The 16,092-nt window shown below is 53.8% G+C and overlaps 9 protein-coding genes across 9 annotated transcripts; 6 read left to right on the plus strand and 3 right to left on the minus strand.

Annotated features, from left to right (window-relative positions):
* The first annotated feature begins 591 nt into the window (after positions 1 to 591).
* Positions 592 to 1,834, plus strand: K452DRAFT_283641 (uncharacterized protein). The gene is made up of 2 exons (XM_033539804.1): positions 592 to 1,157; positions 1,215 to 1,834. Exons 1-2 carry the CDS (start codon positions 663 to 665, stop codon positions 1,725 to 1,727), a joined length of 1,008 nt encoding a protein of 335 aa, XP_033402076.1. The 5' UTR covers positions 592 to 662; the 3' UTR covers positions 1,728 to 1,834.
* Positions 1,835 to 2,088: 254 nt separating this feature from the next.
* K452DRAFT_348907 (uncharacterized protein) lies at positions 2,089 to 3,857 on the plus strand (the record flags this gene model as incomplete). The annotated part of the gene is made up of 4 exons (XM_033545565.1): positions 2,089 to 2,236; positions 2,489 to 2,582; positions 2,775 to 3,397; positions 3,480 to 3,857. Exons 1-4 carry the CDS (start codon positions 2,141 to 2,143, stop codon positions 3,855 to 3,857), a joined length of 1,191 nt encoding a protein of 396 aa, XP_033402077.1. The 5' UTR covers positions 2,089 to 2,140.
* Positions 3,858 to 4,775: 918 nt separating this feature from the next.
* Positions 4,776 to 5,171, plus strand: K452DRAFT_305306 (uncharacterized protein; the record flags this gene model as incomplete). Its single annotated transcript, XM_033542884.1, has 1 exon — positions 4,776 to 5,171. The coding sequence occupies one exon, from the start codon at positions 4,776 to 4,778 to the stop codon at positions 5,169 to 5,171; it is 396 nt and encodes a 131-aa protein (XP_033402078.1).
* Positions 5,172 to 6,473: 1,302 nt separating this feature from the next.
* Positions 6,474 to 7,252, minus strand: K452DRAFT_305307 (uncharacterized protein; the record flags this gene model as incomplete). The annotated part of the gene is made up of 2 exons (XM_033542885.1): positions 6,474 to 7,007; positions 7,082 to 7,252. 2 exons carry the CDS (start codon positions 7,250 to 7,252, stop codon positions 6,474 to 6,476), a joined length of 705 nt encoding a protein of 234 aa, XP_033402079.1.
* A 2,051-nt stretch (positions 7,253 to 9,303) lies between these two features.
* On the plus strand, positions 9,304 to 11,130 carry K452DRAFT_283644 (uncharacterized protein). Its single transcript, XM_033539805.1, has one exon. The coding sequence runs from the start codon at positions 9,707 to 9,709 to the stop codon at positions 10,937 to 10,939; it is 1,233 nt and encodes a 410-aa protein (XP_033402080.1). The 5' UTR covers positions 9,304 to 9,706; the 3' UTR covers positions 10,940 to 11,130.
* Positions 11,131 to 11,806: 676 nt separating this feature from the next.
* Positions 11,807 to 12,731, minus strand: K452DRAFT_348909 (uncharacterized protein). The gene is made up of 2 exons (XM_033545566.1): positions 12,552 to 12,731; positions 11,807 to 12,472 (listed from the first exon to the last, which is right to left on the minus strand). Exons 1-2 carry the CDS (start codon positions 12,681 to 12,683, stop codon positions 12,053 to 12,055), a joined length of 552 nt encoding a protein of 183 aa, XP_033402081.1. The 5' UTR covers positions 12,684 to 12,731; the 3' UTR covers positions 11,807 to 12,052.
* Positions 12,732 to 12,865: 134 nt separating this feature from the next.
* Positions 12,866 to 13,534, plus strand: K452DRAFT_283645 (uncharacterized protein). Its single transcript, XM_033539806.1, has 4 exons — positions 12,866 to 12,995; positions 13,078 to 13,107; positions 13,234 to 13,284; positions 13,446 to 13,534. The coding sequence occupies exons 1-4, from the start codon at positions 12,959 to 12,961 to the stop codon at positions 13,502 to 13,504; spliced, it is 177 nt and encodes a 58-aa protein (XP_033402082.1). The 5' UTR covers positions 12,866 to 12,958; the 3' UTR covers positions 13,505 to 13,534.
* A 1,319-nt stretch (positions 13,535 to 14,853) lies between these two features.
* On the minus strand, positions 14,854 to 15,093 carry K452DRAFT_283646 (uncharacterized protein). Its single transcript, XM_033539807.1, has one exon. The coding sequence runs from the start codon at positions 15,081 to 15,083 to the stop codon at positions 14,868 to 14,870; it is 216 nt and encodes a 71-aa protein (XP_033402083.1). The 5' UTR covers positions 15,084 to 15,093; the 3' UTR covers positions 14,854 to 14,867.
* Positions 15,094 to 15,557: 464 nt separating this feature from the next.
* Positions 15,558 to 16,082, plus strand: K452DRAFT_283647 (uncharacterized protein). Its single transcript, XM_033539808.1, has 2 exons — positions 15,558 to 15,840; positions 15,907 to 16,082. Exons 1-2 carry the CDS (start codon positions 15,646 to 15,648, stop codon positions 15,988 to 15,990), a joined length of 279 nt encoding a protein of 92 aa, XP_033402084.1. The 5' UTR covers positions 15,558 to 15,645; the 3' UTR covers positions 15,991 to 16,082.
* The last annotated feature ends 10 nt before the right edge of the window (positions 16,083 to 16,092 follow it).

Here is a 16,092-nt window from a genome sequence, read left to right on the forward strand (position 1 = left end):
GGAGAGGATGGGAGTGAGCTGTGAGGGTTTGCGTGAGTGTAGTGAGTGAAATGAAGGGTGTGGTTCGCGCGTGTTGGGCTGCTGCTGCTTGTTGTGCTTGTTGTTGTGCTTGTTGTTGTGCTTCTTGGTAGTGATGGTGAAGGCCGGTCGGTATAAGAATACGCGAATACGAACACGATGATCCCTGTCGCTCGTTCGCTCGTTCGCTCGCTCGCGACAAGCTAACTACTCCTAGGAGTAGGTCGAGGGGCTTAGGTAGTTACCTATTTTCGGCGGGGGCGCGATGGATGCAGAGGCCGTTGTTATATGTAGCTGGCTGGGGCCGCTGCTTTTTGGTCTTTCTGTACTGTACATACTCCGTACATACGTCTGCTTTCACGGACACTTACCTACGCCGTCGCCGTCGCTGTCGCTGTTTCTACCTGTCGTCCTAGGAGTACTCCTACTCCTACTCCGTAGGAGCCTGCTCACCAGCCAGCCGCTGCTGTCTATCGCTTGCTTCGACGCTCCCTGCAAACTACCGCCGCCGCCGCCGCCGCCGCCGCCTCGTCGTCGTCGATCTACGAATTGCCTTTGCTCCTCGCGGAGCTTGCTCGACTAGCTACTTTGTACCATACGCATATACATACACATACGCATACGCATACGCATACGCTGCCAATATGTCCGATCCCGACTACAAACATGCTGTCTTCGCCTTTTACCGCTACGTGCCCACGATGGCGGGCGCGGTTATCTTCGCCATTTTGTTCTTCCTCTCGACGACGTTGCATATGGTGCAGATGTTCAAGACGCGGACGTGGTATCTGATTGCCTTTGTGCTGGGCGGGTGGTGTAAGTCTCCAAACCCCGGGTTGATCTCCGTTTCCATGGCGATCTCCGCGAGTACGATGCAGAACACTGACATCTGCCGCTTTGTAGTTGAGCTCATTGGATATGCTGGCCGCGCGGGCTCCGCTGCCCAGGAACCTGGCTACTGGACTCTGACGCCGTATATCATCCAGAGCATCTTCCTGCTGGTTGCGCCGGCCCTCTTCGCCGCGTCCATCTACATGGTCCTTGGGCGCATCATCCTGCTCACCGAGGCCGACTCGCGCTCCATCATCAGGCGGCGTTTCTTGACCAAGCTGTTTGTGTGCGGCGACGTGCTGTCGTTCCTGATGCAAGCGTCTGGTAAGTCTTCAACTCGCCCACACACACACACACACACACACCTCAATGGCGCATCCAAGCTAACGCAACATGCAACAGGCGGCGGATTGATGGCCATGGCCGCGCACGGCCACCCCGATGCGCTAGAGACGGGCGAACACGTCATCATCGGCGGGCTGTTCGTGCAGCTCTTCTTCTTCGGCTTCTTCATCGTCGTCACGGCGATTTTCCACGTCCGGCTCGGGCGCAACCCCACGGCGCAGTCGCAGAACCCGGCCATCCAATGGCGCAAGTACCTCACGACGCTGTACGTCGTCAGCGTGCTCATCATGATCCGGAGCATCTTCCGTGTCATCGAGTACATCATGGGCAACGACGGCTTCTTGATGACGACCGAGGTGTTTTTGTACATTTTCGATGCGCTGCTCATGTTTGGCGTCTGCGTCTGGATGAACTGGGACCATCCTAGTGCTATTGGCTTGTTGCTCCGTGGCGAGAGGCCGGCGGAAAGCGGGTTCAAGATTGTGACGGCGCGCCCGACTAAGCAGGAGGTTGTCACTTTGACGGAGGTGTAGAGGGATCCGTAATGATGTTTCATGTTTTGAGCGATTGCAAAAGGGCGGGCATTGTGGGTACTTGGGCGTTCCGGGAAGCATTGGGGGACATAACCTTGAATATGGGGAGATACCTAGAAGAGGAATTGGTCCAGATAGTAAAGGTAGATGCAAATGCTGAGATGAGAGCAGAATGACAAGGACCATGTCGAATGACACTGATGAGTCTAAATGGAAGCTAGAAGGCGGAGTGGCGGCTCAAATCTCCACCTCCGGTGCCGCGGAAGCTCGGCCCCCGGGCGCCGACATGCGAATACGAAGGGGAGCTGCGGGAGGTCTCGCTCGTTCCCGCTCGTTCCCTTACCGTGTCAACTTTCGCATACAATCACTCGCTTTGTCGACGGTAGTAGCGAGGAAGCAAACAAGCAAGAAGCATGCAGTCGTCCTCGGCCGCCGCCCGCATCGCCTCGCGTCGGTCACACCGCAAGTCGCGCTCCGGCTGTGCCAACTGCAAGAGGCGTAGGATCAAGGTAAGCTTATATTTATCCTTGATTTCTCCGTTAGTCCTTGCGTGGGGATCTTCTTCCCTTTTTGTTTGATTGGTTGGGGTCCATGAGTCCTTTGCCTTATGATCCGCGCGCCGCTTATAACACAACACGAGTACGAAGTCCTGAGCCCATCCGGGTTCCCATGGCAATCGACATAAGAAGCTGTTCTCTCTCCTACCTATAGCTGGAAATTGACCAATACTAATTCATCAACACCAACTAACTACCACGTAGTGCGACGAGAAGAAACCAGCCTGCACAAACTGCATCCGTCACTCCATCCGCTGCGACTTTCTGCAAGGCACAGCATCATCATCCGCGCCTAGCAGTCCCGGCGAGCTCCTCGCGCCGCCGACAGTAGACGACCATGCTATCCATTCGCCAGCCGCACACTCCTCCACCGGCCACTCACCGATAGGCTACTCTCCCAGCGGTCACTCCTCAATCGGTGTCTCACCAACCTTCACTGCCGACACGCCCAGTCCGTACGCCACCGCCAGTAGCCATGCCGCCGCAGCAGCAACGCCAGGCGCATCCCAATCCCAAACCACGCCCACGACCTTAATCACCCCGCCCACCATCCCGCCCTCCCTCTCCTCGCCCCCCTCCCCCACGCTCAACATCGCCGACCTCGAACTCCTGCACAACTACTGCACCTCAACCGCGCAAACCATGTCGCCGCTGCCCGCCCTGCGCAGCCTCTACCGGATCAACGTGCCAGAAATCGGCTTCGCCTTCCCCTTCGTCATGCACGGCATCCTAGCCATGTCAGCCATCCACCTCAGCCATTTCAAGCCCGCGCGCGCAGACTACTACCGTGCGCAGGCGTTCGCGCACCACGACCTGGGGCTGCGCGAAGCCTCGGCCCTCCTACAGACAAACATCACCGAGCAGAACTGCCACGCCCTGTACATCTTCACCATCTTCATGTGCATCTTCACGCTGGGCAAGGGCCCCAAGCCGGGCGAGTTCCTCCTCTTTAGCGACAAGGGCATCGCCGAGTGGCTCGTCCTCTTCCGCGGCATCCGCTCCATCATCGAAATGGCGCCCGACTCTATCAAGAACGGGCCCTTGGGACCCATGTTTTCGTCGGCCGTGCGCCGCCTGCAGATGCAGCACGGGGCCGACCTGCCCGAGAACGAGGTACGGCGCAACCATCTCCCACCCACCCCCCAAAAGAAAAAAGAAAAAGCAAGTCCTCCCACAAACTAACTCCCTTAAACAGAACATAACGCACCTGCGCGCCTTCATCCACGACACGACGCCCGCGCCCCTGCGGCCCACCTACCTGACCGCACTAAACGACCTTTCGCGCTCGCTCGCGTGGGTGACCTCTTCCCCGGCGCCAGCATACGAGTCGCAGTCGACGTTCCGGTGGCTGTACTGCGTGGACAACGAGTTTGTGGCGCTGCTGCAGCAGCGCAAGCCCGAGGCGCTGGCCATCTTTGCGCACTTTTGCGTGCTGCTGAAGCAGCTGGATAGTGCGTGGTGGATGCGCGGCTGGATGTGCCATCTTATTGCGGGCATTTATTACGCCCTGGATGAGGAGTTTAGGGCGTTGATTAGGTGGCCGATGGAGGAGATTGGCTGGTTGCCGGCTTAGTGTGTGGGTTGGGGTGGGGTGGGAAGGGAGGCCCTCTCTGGGGGAAATTGGTGGGTACGTGGTGGTTGTGGATAGCGAACGGGAAACGTGCTTGCTTTTTCGTTTGTACAGTACATTCAGGAAGAGCGCATCTACTTAAACTGACGCATACACACACATACAGTGCACAGACACCGATCTCTTATTTCCTACACATACAGCATAACTACCTGCACAAGAGTACAGAGCACTCCACGTGGGTACAAAGGCATGATACCCGCATATCCACGCGCAAGTCACATACCCATAAACACACTCTTTCACGGACTACAAACACCGGATCTTGGTACTAAGTCTTAGTTGCATTTTCAGCCTACTCAACCCTTCACCTGCTACTCGAGGCTTTGTAGTTATGTGGCTATCGCGTGCTTTTTGTGTGGTTAGGCTAGCTACGTAAGCGAGGGTATGGAGTACTCTAGGGGGTGTAATGGCGTGGTAGTCGTATAGCGAGGAGAAAGTTGTGTCTATATACGTATATAGTCGACTATAGACTACGTTCTACTTTTCGTCTGGATGTCTATTCCTATAGATAATCGATAGGGATAGTTTTTAATAGTATATAGTACTTTATAGTCGAATCTACGTCGGGAAAGAGCGGGAAAGCTCTTTCTAGTTACGCTATACCGCCTACTCTGTTTGCGGTCAGAAGAGGAAGGCAGGAAGGGAGTAGGCCGTCTTCGTACTACTAGGATAGGAAGGTATAATAGGACACTTACCAAATTAGGCAACTGCGTGTGCTCGAGTAGGGGTCTATAAATACCTCCCCCTTGTCCTTCTTCTCCTCCTCCTCTTCTTCTTTTTATTCAACCACCACCGCCACCTCTATATTCGCCTACTCCTCCTCCTCCCAAAACCCGTTAGTCAACAGATTGCAAGACCATGAGAGCAATGACCGACGACATTCCAGACACGCAAAGATCACGGTTGAATGCTTTCAACGCTCGATCGCTCAATGCACTGAACACTGGACCGAGCAATACCACGCAAAGCAGAAGCCAGTCCTCAAGTGTTGGTTCCTCAAATAACAGTATCAAAGAGGACCTTAGTCGTTCATCGGAGGAATGTGGCAACATCATTGAAAATGTTGAGGATTCAGAATATTGTTTGGAACGGCAGTCAACTCACAGCTCGGAGCATCAGTCAACTCGCAGTTCAGAACATCAGTCAACTGCGCAAGACGCCTCAAAGAAGCGAAAGAGAGAGCATAACGACGAAGCCACGGAGCTAGGAAAGCGCCTCGGGCAGTGTTTAGAAGAAAAAAAAAACAGGCTGTAAGAGCAATTGACAGAGTGCGCAGAAGAGAGAAATATGCTGAAAGAAGTCCGTACTGAACTGCAGCAACAGCTGAGCGAGTCAAAAAAGCCATACTACATACTCAGAGCGAGATATGAGATCAAAATCGCGGAAAAGGAGTTTCTCATAAATCAAAGGGATCAGCTGCTCGCCGAGATGAGATGGTATCGCGACGAGTACTTCACCGAACATGGCCGGAACTGCTTCTTGATGCAGCTTCTGGAGATGCAAGGGGTTGACATTCCGAGAGAGTTCGATTTCCCTGCTCGTAGGGCTCATTGAGAGGAGCGAGAACTTACTGAAGAGCGAGCTTTCAGTGAGGAGCGAGAATTGTTCAAGAGCGAGCACTGAATGAGGCAGGGCAACTCAGTGAAAAGTTCTTCATAACAGTTAATAATCAATGGCGGGGGGTGAACGGCGGCGTTGGACGTTAGTATTACGGGACAACGACAAAAAGTTCTTGATATTCAGTGGAAGGACGAATGAATGGTAGCTCGGGAACAGGACAGACATTTAATTCAAAAGTGCTTTATTTATAGCGGGACCAGTGATTGAGTGAAATTAGTATAGGCATAAAAGGACAATAAAACGCTCTTAACGACAGTATACCTACTAGTCCCTATAACTATTTCGCCTACCCCTTAACAAGTAGAACCTCGTCTATCCATTGATCACTCCTTCGGTAGTTATAAGTAGCTATATTGCCAGGCTATGTGGTCGCTAGGTAGCTAGGGTGTTGAGGACTTGCGTAGGTATAATAGTACTTAAAAGGGTATAAAGGTGCGGATATATAAGAGCAGGTTAGTATTCTATAAAAGTACGGTAGGTCTGCTGGTTTGTCATCACGTAGGGTGAGTTAATTAAATAGAGAGGGTGAGTAAATTTTCCAGTGCCTTTTGTGTTTTACGTTTTCATAGTGATAGTAGAAACGTTACTCATCATCACCACCCGTATTACCTTTAGGAACTTTTAATTGTATTGCCATGACTAGCCTTCCCATGCTGTTATTCGTTCGACCATGGCTATCAAAGACTTTTGTTGACTTTTTGTGTCTGCACTGTTCCATGCTTCCTGCTATAAACCATATTTAAAAAGTTTTGTCGAATTGCCATAAGCTCCCAACCCTCAACGCCACCATTCGTCCCGTATAAACCGTAGTCAGGAACTTTTGCCGAAATACCACGCAGATAGTAGCCCGAAACGCCATAATTCGCCCACCATAAGCTGTTATCAAGAGCTTTCCGTCATGCTCATTCCGTAATGCCGTTAGCATGCTATGCTAAGCTAAGGAGAGGTCGTGAGCTCCTTAGGGATGTCAATCTTGTTCTTTTGCAGATGTTCTAGCAGAAGGGAATATCGGCCGCGCTCGTAGAACTGTTTCTCGCTGCACGTCTTCACTTCGAGTTGCAGCTGATTCTTCAAGAGTTCGAACAGATCTTCCTCGAGTTGCAGCAGATCGTTCTCGCGTTGGAGTCGATCTTTCTCGCGTTGTAGTTGATCTTTCTTGACATGTAGCCGATTCTTCGAGGAAGTGATAGTGTTCAATTTCGCCCATTTATCCTTGTAGTCCCTTTCAAGGTCGCCGTATTTCTTTGCTGATTCGGTCAACTGAAGCTGGATATCGGCAAACTTGTCAATGGAAGTGACTCTTAGATGGTGTTGTACGTTGGAGTGTTCACGCTCGGACTCGGTCAACTGTTGCTGCAACTTCGAACGTTTGCCCTCAGACTCAGCCAGCTGATCCTGCAGCTTCGAACGTTTGCCCTCGGACTCGATCAGCTGTCGCTGTAGTTCCGACTGGCTGTGCGCGGCTTCGATCTGTTGGCGGCGCAAACGCTTGTCTCCAGGTCGTCTTCCATCTTTCTCTTTCCCTTCCCCAAGATTGATGTGACGTTGCTTGATTGAGTCGATTTAGGGTTGGGAGACATGTTCTGCGCCACACTTTGCGTCAACGTTGTCTTGCGCGGCTGAGGTTTCAGTACATTGCTCGGCACGGTAGTGCTCGATTGCGCGGCTGAGGCTTCGCGTTGTGGTTCTTGCTTGATTGGAGGGGTGTTGGTCATGGTTCTTCTGAGGATGAGAAGGAGGAAGAAGAGGGGAATGAGAAGGAGGAGAATGGTGAGGGTGAGGGTGAAGTATTGATAGACCACTTGCCCACAGCGTGCGAGGTTGCTTCACGTGACATGCAAACGCCTAGGTACTTTTATCCTACCTTCCTGTTAAAGTAAGTTCCGATTTTGACTGTGAAGCTTCTAGTGAATGTGAACGTGACCTCGTTGATTGTCGTGGGATGGCAGGTAGAAAGCAGTCAACGCACCCGAACCGATAGCGAACAGCCTATGCAACTAAATGTAGCAATCGCCACTGCTTCGCGCCTATGGCCTCCTCCTCCTCCTCCTCCTACTCCTCCTCCAGTTATACCTTCAAAGGACCAAACAACAATTCCTTCTGCTTCGAGTCACCCTTAGCGGAGGGCTTTACAGTGGCGGGCGGGAGGCGCATAGGGCTAGCAAAAGGCTAATATATATATGAATACGGAATTACCCTAAGAGTATGGTGATAGAAAGATGCAAGAGTTAAGATACCCTACAAAGATGTGATGGTAAGAAGGCACAACGGTAAAGAAGTATCTTACAAGAGTATAGAAGCAGAAAAGTGAAAGGGTTTAAAAACAAGACACGACAGTAAGAAGATAAAGAAATGTGAGTATACTATAAGGAGTGCGGGGATGCAAAGACGAACAGGCCAAAGGTACATATGGTGGGCAAAAAGTCGAAAAGGACGGGAAAATTACCCGATGCCTTTACCATTTACCTACAATCTTTAGTCTCGTAGGATGCATCTATATCCTTGTACCTCTATAGCTTATTACGAAACTCACCCTGCAGGATACATCTGCATTAAAGTCATGTACAAGGGCAGTATGAACAATGCCGCTTCAGTAAATTGTGTGCATCATAGTCATTTCGCGACATAAAATGTGACGACAACACATCGTTGTACATACATCCAGGTACTTTCCCCCGCATCTGCAGGCACACAACATGCGCTCGGAACACCGCCATCCGGTGACACAAAAGCACAGACAGCAGAATCCTTATCCTGATGACCCGTCAGCGATTCCACCACCACAACAAGGTAGCTTAGAACTGTAAAATCGTTGAGCAAAAGAAAGCCCACTGTGGAGACAAAGCGCCGGCTTCCAAGCCGTTCCTAAGCTCGGTGGCTTGTCCATGAAGCCATGAAGCTACCCAGTCCCGTCCTTCGGATCGTGGTGCGACATTCCCCGCACACTAGGAGAGAGCTAAAGTAAGTCGTTGGAACAAACGGTCTAGAGTAGCAACAATGGCGCAAAGGGGCGTGGGCCATGGTGCCACTGTACCGGTCAACGACACTACATATGCGACTAGCCAACGGCCATTATCACATTTCTGACATTCTGACGTCCACGAGAGCAAATGAGCATCGATAGAGAACCGTTCGTCGGTTGAGGGCGGGGTTGCCTTTTTGCTGGGAGCCATATATATCTCCAGCCACGCGGCTTGGCCCTAGAAAAAGGCTCTCGGGTTGAGCCGTAAAAAATCGTGCCAAACTGGGCCGGATGCGGGCTGGAAACCCCCGAGCCGCGAACCTTGTTTCCCCTGGGCTAGGACTGAGTACGTAGTGATTGGAACCAAAAAAGGCACGAGAGAGCGTGAGGCCGGCAGCAAGGTCTTTGCCTTTAGAGCGATGATGATGGACGAAGATTTGCAATTGCACGAGTCAACTTTACGAGGGAGAGAGCTCGTGCTGAACGCGTGGTAGTGGAGATAGGGCTGGTGTGATCTCCCTTGATTGCCAGAGTTCCACAGGGGGGCGGCCGCGAGTCTAGCCAATGATGTCGTAGCGGGCGGCGGAGATCGACACCGGCAAATGGGAACGAGACCCCGGATTGCACCAACTGACATCAGAGTCGTGCGAATCAGCAGCCACAGGCCTCGTCTTCGGCCCAACGGGAAGTCAACGTACCCAATGGGCTCTCGTCACAATCCGCTTTGGGACCAGCCGCTGTGTACCCGCCAACCGCCTGCGGGCTTAGATAAGAAAATCCGCACACCCCGTATCCCCGAACGCGCGTCGGGGGCCTCGACTCTTCTCGGACTTTTGAGGTCTTTTGTCTTGGAGCGGAACCCTAACTCGACCCGCAGCTGCAGAGGTTTCAAGTCGTGGAAACGCCCCCCGTTTTTCGGGCAAAGCAGCCAATGGCCGCCCCCGATGGTGCCGCTGCCGTGACACTGCCCGCCGCCAGGCGAAAGCCTTCCTGCAAAGTCAACGCCATCATGGCCGAGGGGTCGAGTACCCCAGAACGTAACCCAAACAGTGGCTGAGTATATACGCAGGCGCATTCGTCGGCCGCCCTGCACCTTCTCTCTAGACCTCCTTCTCCCCCCCTCCTGGTCGTCTCTCCCCACACCTTCTTTCCTTTTGAGTCTTCTGACTTCGACTTTCTTTCATACCAGAAGACCCCATTCCTTACCATGAGAACGGTATTTTTCACTGCCCTGCTGGGCCTTATTTCTTTTGCCGACACCAAGCCCCTAGAGAAGCGGAACCAAGGCGTCACTCTTTCCGAGGAACCTGCCGGCAGAGTCGCAAGAAGCGGGCCGTTGGAGCTAGAGAAACTTTTCAAGAGATACAATGCGCCGGCACCCGCACACGTGCGGCGAGCGGCTAAGAGAGCCCTGGCTGAGCACGAAAAGCGCGACGGCGGCGCAAACGGCTCCGTCGTCGCCACTCCGCAGGCCGGTTACGACATCGCGTACATGGTGCCTGTGACGGTGGGCAACAAGAAAGTGCACTTGAAAGTGGACACGGGATCGTCGGACTTCTGGGCGCTGTCGACGCTGATACCATCCGCGGACGCAGGCACGCACAACCTGTACGAGCCTTCGTCCAGCCGCGTCGCCGACTGGACCTGGGGCACGCACTACCTGGACGGCAGCTACGCCGAGGGCGTCGTGTACGAGGACAAGGTGGAACTGGGCAGCCTGACGTTCGAGAAGCAGGTCATCGAGGCCGCAAACATGGTGTCTGACAAGTTCACGGATAGCCCGTACGACGGGCTGATGGGCATGGCTTTCGACAAGGTCAACACGGTCAAGCCCGTCAAGCAGCAGAGCTTCTTCAACAACATCAAGACGCACCTGCCGCAAGCCCTGTTCACGGCCAACCTCAAGAAAGGCGCCGCGGGCTCGTACACCTTCGGTACTATCAACCCCGACGAGTACACTGGCGACATCTCGTACGTGCCCGTGGACGCGTCCAAGGGCCTCTGGGAGTTCACCACCGACGGCTACAGCGTCGGCAACAACGGCAGTGCCACCAACTCCTCTGCCTCCTGGCCCGGAATCATGGACACGGGCTCGTCGCTGCTGACGCTGCCCGCCGATGTCGTGCGCACGTACTACGCGGCCGTACCGGGCGCCGTCAACAGCCCCGTTTGGGGCGCGTGGGTGTTCCCTTGCGACACAGTTTTGCCAGCGTGGAGCGCGGTCATCGGCGGCAAGACGGCCACGGTGCCCGGCGCCTACATCAACTACGCCCCCGTCGACGCGCAGACGTGCTTTGGCGGCATCCAGGAGAACCATGGCATGGACACGTCGATCTATGGCGATATCTTTATCAAGAGCCAGTTTGTCGTGTTTGACCAGACGCAGGCGACGCCGCGGATTGGGCTCGCTCGTCAGAGTGGCGTCGTGTACCCGTTCTGAGTGACAGCGGCGCTTGATGACCTTTCTCTACGCTGATGCCGGCATCGCCGTATGAACGAAATGATATACAACGAATATGAACTTCTTATGTAGTTAGCTTAGCCACTTCACTTCTCTTTTGTCCTTATTACGATGGGTATATTAGCGGGTATATAAAAGCAGTGAATTAACCTACTTTCGGGGATTCTGACTCTTATCCATTGACTACTTTGCACCTCGTGACTGTGTTAGTAGAGGCTACTAGACCTACGAAGTACCCTTCATCTGGGTAGCCACAGTGAATATAAAAATGAAGGGCAGGCTGTATAGGTATATAAATGGAAAATGTGAGGGTACTCCATAGAAATACGAGGGCAGAAAATTTAAGGACATGAAATAATCTCACCAGGGTAGGAGAATACGCAGGTGCAGAGCCTAAAACCTTTCACAATAAAATAAGAGTAGAAACATACCAAAGAATAGGAGCAACATATCTCGTCACCATGTATCATATACCTCTCATCAGAAGTAAAATGCAGATAGACATCCACCAAACCTTGTAGATATGAAGCCTGGAGTGGTGAATTATGCGGCAAGCGCTTCTGCTATCATATGGAAGCTTTCATGAGGGATTGATGCGATAGTGTTTTGATTGATTGTCGATAGGCGCTAATGACTATAATACGTTGCGATGGCAGGCGGAAGGGTTGGGTAGACTGAAAGACGTAAGATTAGCAGCTAGGCTCGGCGATGTTTGGACCGGGAAAGAGTGCATATGGGTATAGGACCTACATTTTGTTGTTTTGCCGTCCTTCCTTGGTACTCTCGTAGAATACTCTTGTACCTTCGTGTATTAATATCTTCGTATGCATCCGACCTGTCTGAATCTCTCGTTGATATGATGCTACCATGGCAATTGCTGTGCGTGTTTGTCTTTATAGAAACGAAAGATAGATTTCGGGTTATTGCGACGAATGCCACCACAAGCGGCGGCGCGAGCGGTTGCCAATTCCATCGCAGCTCTGTACAATTCCCCATCTCTTCAAGAGAGCGGATGTGGCCACTCAACACCAAAACAAGGGTATCAACCGGTCCTAGCCCAACTCCAAAGCCAAAGAAAGCCCGTATTCATATTCAAAACTCGTCATCGTACCGGAACTGCTGCGGAGCCGCCATGCTCATGCGCAACTGCCTCTGCCTCTGCTGCGCTTGCAGGTTCAAGCGATCAACCGCATAGCTCAGCCTCTCCTTCTTCTGTCGGAGCTGCTTGACCTTGAGCTCCTCGAGGCCAGTCAATCCACGTCCTTGGCCCGCCCTGCTGGCGCTCCGTGAGCCCGCTGCCGAGGCGCGCCCGGACGACGCGGCGGGCGCCTCATACTGGTTCAACCGGCCCTCGTTGAGCTCGCACTTGGCGATCAAAGATTGCTCGCGGCGCTCGAGCTTGTCAAGGTAGTTGGAGACGCGCGCGAGGAGATTGTCGACTTCGGGGCGGATTTCGGAGAGGAGTGCCCGTTGGGCAGTGTGCAGGTCCGGTTCGGAGATGAGCTCGAAATGCTGTAGATTGTGTCAGCACGGCTCGGAGAAGAGGCCCATTGCTATGTATTGAGAGAGCTCGGGAAAGAAACCAACGCACCCTTGTAGTTTGCAGGACCTTGGAGAGGCGGGGAAGGTCGTTGACGCCAGAGTCGAGGATGGAGATGGAAGAATCCAGCAATTGCATGCTGGAGCGCAGCGAGGAAACGCAGCCTTCGAGAGCGTTTGCCATGTTTGCAGCTGACGGTTGCTGGGCGGAAGAATTCGTAGCAAGGTAGAGCGTCTGCTGGTTGATGTTGGTTGTTTACATGGCGTCGCATCGCATCCCACCTACGAAGCTAATGCCCAAAGCGGCATGGTCCGTTTTCCCTCGCGCCAAGACCAGGAGCCCTCAGAGTTCCGACTTCGACCTCATCGCCGGCCAAAAGCGAACAACGAGAAGCTCAACCTCACCTCAGCTCCAATCCCCGTTCCAAACGTCAATCCGCACACCGCGCATCAAGCACAATGTCTCTCCTCGGCAAGAAGTGGCCCACGCCCGTCGGTATGTGAAGCGACGCCGACTCCGGCTCCAGATGCGAGGATAGGTGTAAGAGGAACAGGGCTGACAATGTTCGGTGTTATAGCTAGGCCCATGGCTCCTTTCTACGCTGCCGGTATGCTTGCCCCTCCGATGGCTTTACGAACCAACGCTGCCATTCTCCGATGAATCTGCCGCCAGTTCCAAGCTTGATCGCATCTTCAACCTACAGCCGAGGACACCGCTAACCCCGCGACCGCAGGCCTCATCATCCTTTACGGTGTCAACAGCCTTTCCAACACCATCAAGAGCAGTGCGTAACTCCCTACTCTCCACCATTCCTTGCCCGAGGCCCTCCGTTCCTTTTCTCCGAGCCGCACCGCGAGTGGCTCAATGCGATTCGATCGCCGCATATTCCCGCGCTCTCCACACAAAATTCACGCCGATGTGCAGCTAGCTAACTTTGCGCTGTAGCCGATGAGTGGAAGAACGACCCCCGCAACACAGGCCTCAAGAGCACTGGCGGTCATTAAACGTCGCGAACCTAGAGGAATAGAGGCTGCACTATATCCCTGCCGAAGCACTCGCAGCCAGGCTCTGACGAGTCTGCTCGATGTGCCGAGCTGCGCGCTGTATATAGTCTCGGATAATTGAGGCTCGGTGGAAGCGACTGTCTCGTCAATGGCCTGTTGGTGACTGCATTGTGAAGCCTATGTTTGTTGTCTCCTGTCGCTTTCCTTTCGTACGTTTCCGTCGGCAATTCGTCTGGACCAGTGCGTTCGTTTGTCAGTCGATCAACCGAAGAGTCCCGGCTTTTGATTTCCTGTTTCCATGCGTGTTTGATTTGAAGCCCTGGCGATCAATTGCATGCTGCAAGCTCCCCTAAACACACGTCGGTTCGTTGCCTTGGAATTGCATCCCCTTTGACATGTCTGAAGAAGCTGGTACAGGGATTGCGCGCTGCAGTCGGAGGTTTATCACTGCCACGTTAGACGTCATGGCGATCAACCTGCACACGCATTGACGGCCAGGCCAACGTGGACAACGGAAGAGACAGTTCACAGATACATTGCGCAATCAAATCGAGAGCCGTTGGAAATCTTGCCCGAAGCAAACGCAACGCCACATGTCTGGCGGATACACGGTACAAGTAACACGATCAGCAGACGTGGATGGTCTTTCGTCGCCATGGTCTGAGAGAAGTTCCAGGTACATCAGGTTACCCGTATCCGTATAGGGAAGGTCTCTACGGTTACATGGGTATATATTGTTATCCGATTCCCCATATCGAATGATATTGTAGAAGCGAAAGTGTATCAGGACGCTCTGAATTTAAATATTCAAAAGCACTATAATTGTGTCATACTGCTATAAGTAGATTAAATCACTATCCGTAGATTGCTTCATAGGGCTGTGCCTAGAGTGTAAGCTCAGCAAAGCTCAACAAACCTAAAGAGTAGCCCACAAAGAACATGTGGCTTATAACAACATGCACCCCTATAGCTGTAATAGGCACCTACTCCGCGCGGCAAGCCAACACAGTAGATACGTAGTACAACAGGCAGGATCGTCCAGCGGCCAGCAGGACTTATCGCAGGGCAGATATTGCGCCTCGTCGCCCCCGCGGTCCGCAACATCCCAAGCCAATAGGTACGGAGCAACGGCCGGGCCGCGGCCACCCGCACGGCGCGTCTGATGCCAGCACGCGATACCGGGCGATCTGCGGGCGTCGGAGGGCGTGCTGACGCTGGCGGAGGAGGGGCTTGGCGGGCGGTCACTTGGCGGAGGGCGCATGGAGATTGACGAGGGATAATCTGCGGGAAATGGGGGTTTGGTGCAGGCAACGTCCGGCGTTATGTCCGTCTCAATAACAAACACACGACCAACAACAATGTGTTAGGCGCGTGTTGGATTACCGAAGGAAGCGAGGCTGAGCTGAAAGGGCGTGGAGACAAAAGGGAGGTGGCCTGCTGAGCCACGTGTCCGGGCGGCTTTGGCGGCGGCGGCTAGGGCGAGACGCAACGAAAAGCGCGGTTTGCGGTGGAGCGCAGGGCTTTTGCTCGACGGAACGGGAAGGCCACGATAGGGAGTTGGGGCACGCATGTGGTGCATGTAGCGAGGGTGCGACGTCACAGCTTTCACCGGTGAGGCTCCCGCGTTGCATATTTTAGGTTGCGGTGCGGCTGACTCTCTGGCACATGGGTGAGACGCAGCTTGGGCCCTTTGGTTAGTTTAAAATCAGAAATTCGGAAGAGGGATTTGGGCGCTTGGAGGGTGACGTTATGGCCGGGCCGGGTGGAGTTGTGGCGATCTTCGTATGAGGTGCGCTCGCGTAGTCGCAACGGCCGGCAGCCAAATCGCACCTCAGCGCTGGATCGGGGGCCTTTGACGGGGGTGGGAGGTGGCATGGCTGAAAGCAGCGGGCTCGGGGTTCCGTGCGGGCAGGCTTTTAATAGAAGCGAAGGGTTGATGCATGCATTGAGATGACTTTTCGCATTGCATGACGGAGGAAAGGGGCAGGCAAGCAAGCAGAAAGAGAGACAGAGCGACAGCTAGCTAGGCAGCCCAGACTCAACAGGGGCAGCCCAACGCTGTCTGTCTTTGCCGTGGTTCGCGCAATCTTGCTTTGGTGCCCAGAGCCCAGAAAGGCGCTTATTCACACTAGCCCCGGTGCATGCCTAACCCCCATCGACCCTTCCTCGCCGCTCCTCTCTCTACCTACCTACTGTACACACACACAACTCTCCACCGCACCGCAGCCCGCGAAGCTGAGTGCTCCCTTGTCGAGCCGCTTCCTGAATCTTCCTCCCCGACCCTCTTCTTCTTCTTGACTCTCCCTCTTGCTCACCTCCACTGCGTGTGTTCGCCCGTAAGTCTCACACTTCTCGCCCAAAGGCCCTTCTCCGCCCAGCACTGCCGCCGACCGTTGTTCCAGCCCGCCCCCTCACTGCTGCCCGCGTCGGTCCACCGTCACCTGCTCGGCCTTACCCACACCGCCTTGCCGGCAAAGCCTTGCTGACCGGCCTTCTCGCCCGCAACAGGCTGAACTTAACCCCACGAAAACCACCAAACCACCACAACCCTTTCCAACACCACACCTCACCACCCGCTGCTTGCTCGT

The sequence above is a fragment of the Aplosporella prunicola genome, assembly GCF_010093885.1.
Source record: "Aplosporella prunicola CBS 121167 unplaced genomic scaffold K452scaffold_3, whole genome shotgun sequence".
Lineage (NCBI taxonomy): Eukaryota > Fungi > Ascomycota > Dothideomycetes > Botryosphaeriales > Aplosporellaceae > Aplosporella > Aplosporella prunicola.

Coding starts and splice junctions, on each gene's coding strand:
- K452DRAFT_283644 (XM_033539805.1), top strand. CDS start 9,707: ATGAGAACGGTATTTTTCACTGCCCTGCTGGGCCTTATTTCTTTTGCC.
- K452DRAFT_283641 (XM_033539804.1), top strand. CDS start 663: ATGTCCGATCCCGACTACAAACATGCTGTCTTCGCCTTTTACCGCTAC. Junction 1,158..1,214: donor GCGGCGACGTGCTGTCGTTC/CTGATGCAAGCG, acceptor ACACACACACAC/CTCAATGGCGCATCCAAGCT.
- K452DRAFT_283646 (XM_033539807.1), bottom strand. CDS start 15,083: ATGCACCACATGCGTGCCCCAACTCCCTATCGTGGCCTTCCCGTTCCG.
- K452DRAFT_348909 (XM_033545566.1), bottom strand. CDS start 12,683: ATGGCAAACGCTCTCGAAGGCTGCGTTTCCTCGCTGCGCTCCAGCATG. Junction 12,473..12,551: donor AGGTCCTGCAAACTACAAGG/GTGCGTTGGTTT, acceptor CACAATCTACAG/CATTTCGAGCTCATCTCCGA.
- K452DRAFT_283645 (XM_033539806.1), top strand. CDS start 12,959: ATGTCTCTCCTCGGCAAGAAGTGGCCCACGCCCGTCG. Junction 12,996..13,077: donor GAAGTGGCCCACGCCCGTCG/GTATGTGAAGCG, acceptor TCGGTGTTATAG/CTAGGCCCATGGCTCCTTTC. Junction 13,108..13,233: donor GGCTCCTTTCTACGCTGCCG/GTATGCTTGCCC, acceptor CCGCGACCGCAG/GCCTCATCATCCTTTACGGT.
- K452DRAFT_283647 (XM_033539808.1), top strand. CDS start 15,646: ATGCCTAACCCCCATCGACCCTTCCTCGCCGCTCCTCTCTCTACCTAC. Junction 15,841..15,906: donor TCCACTGCGTGTGTTCGCCC/GTAAGTCTCACA, acceptor CCGTTGTTCCAG/CCCGCCCCCTCACTGCTGCC.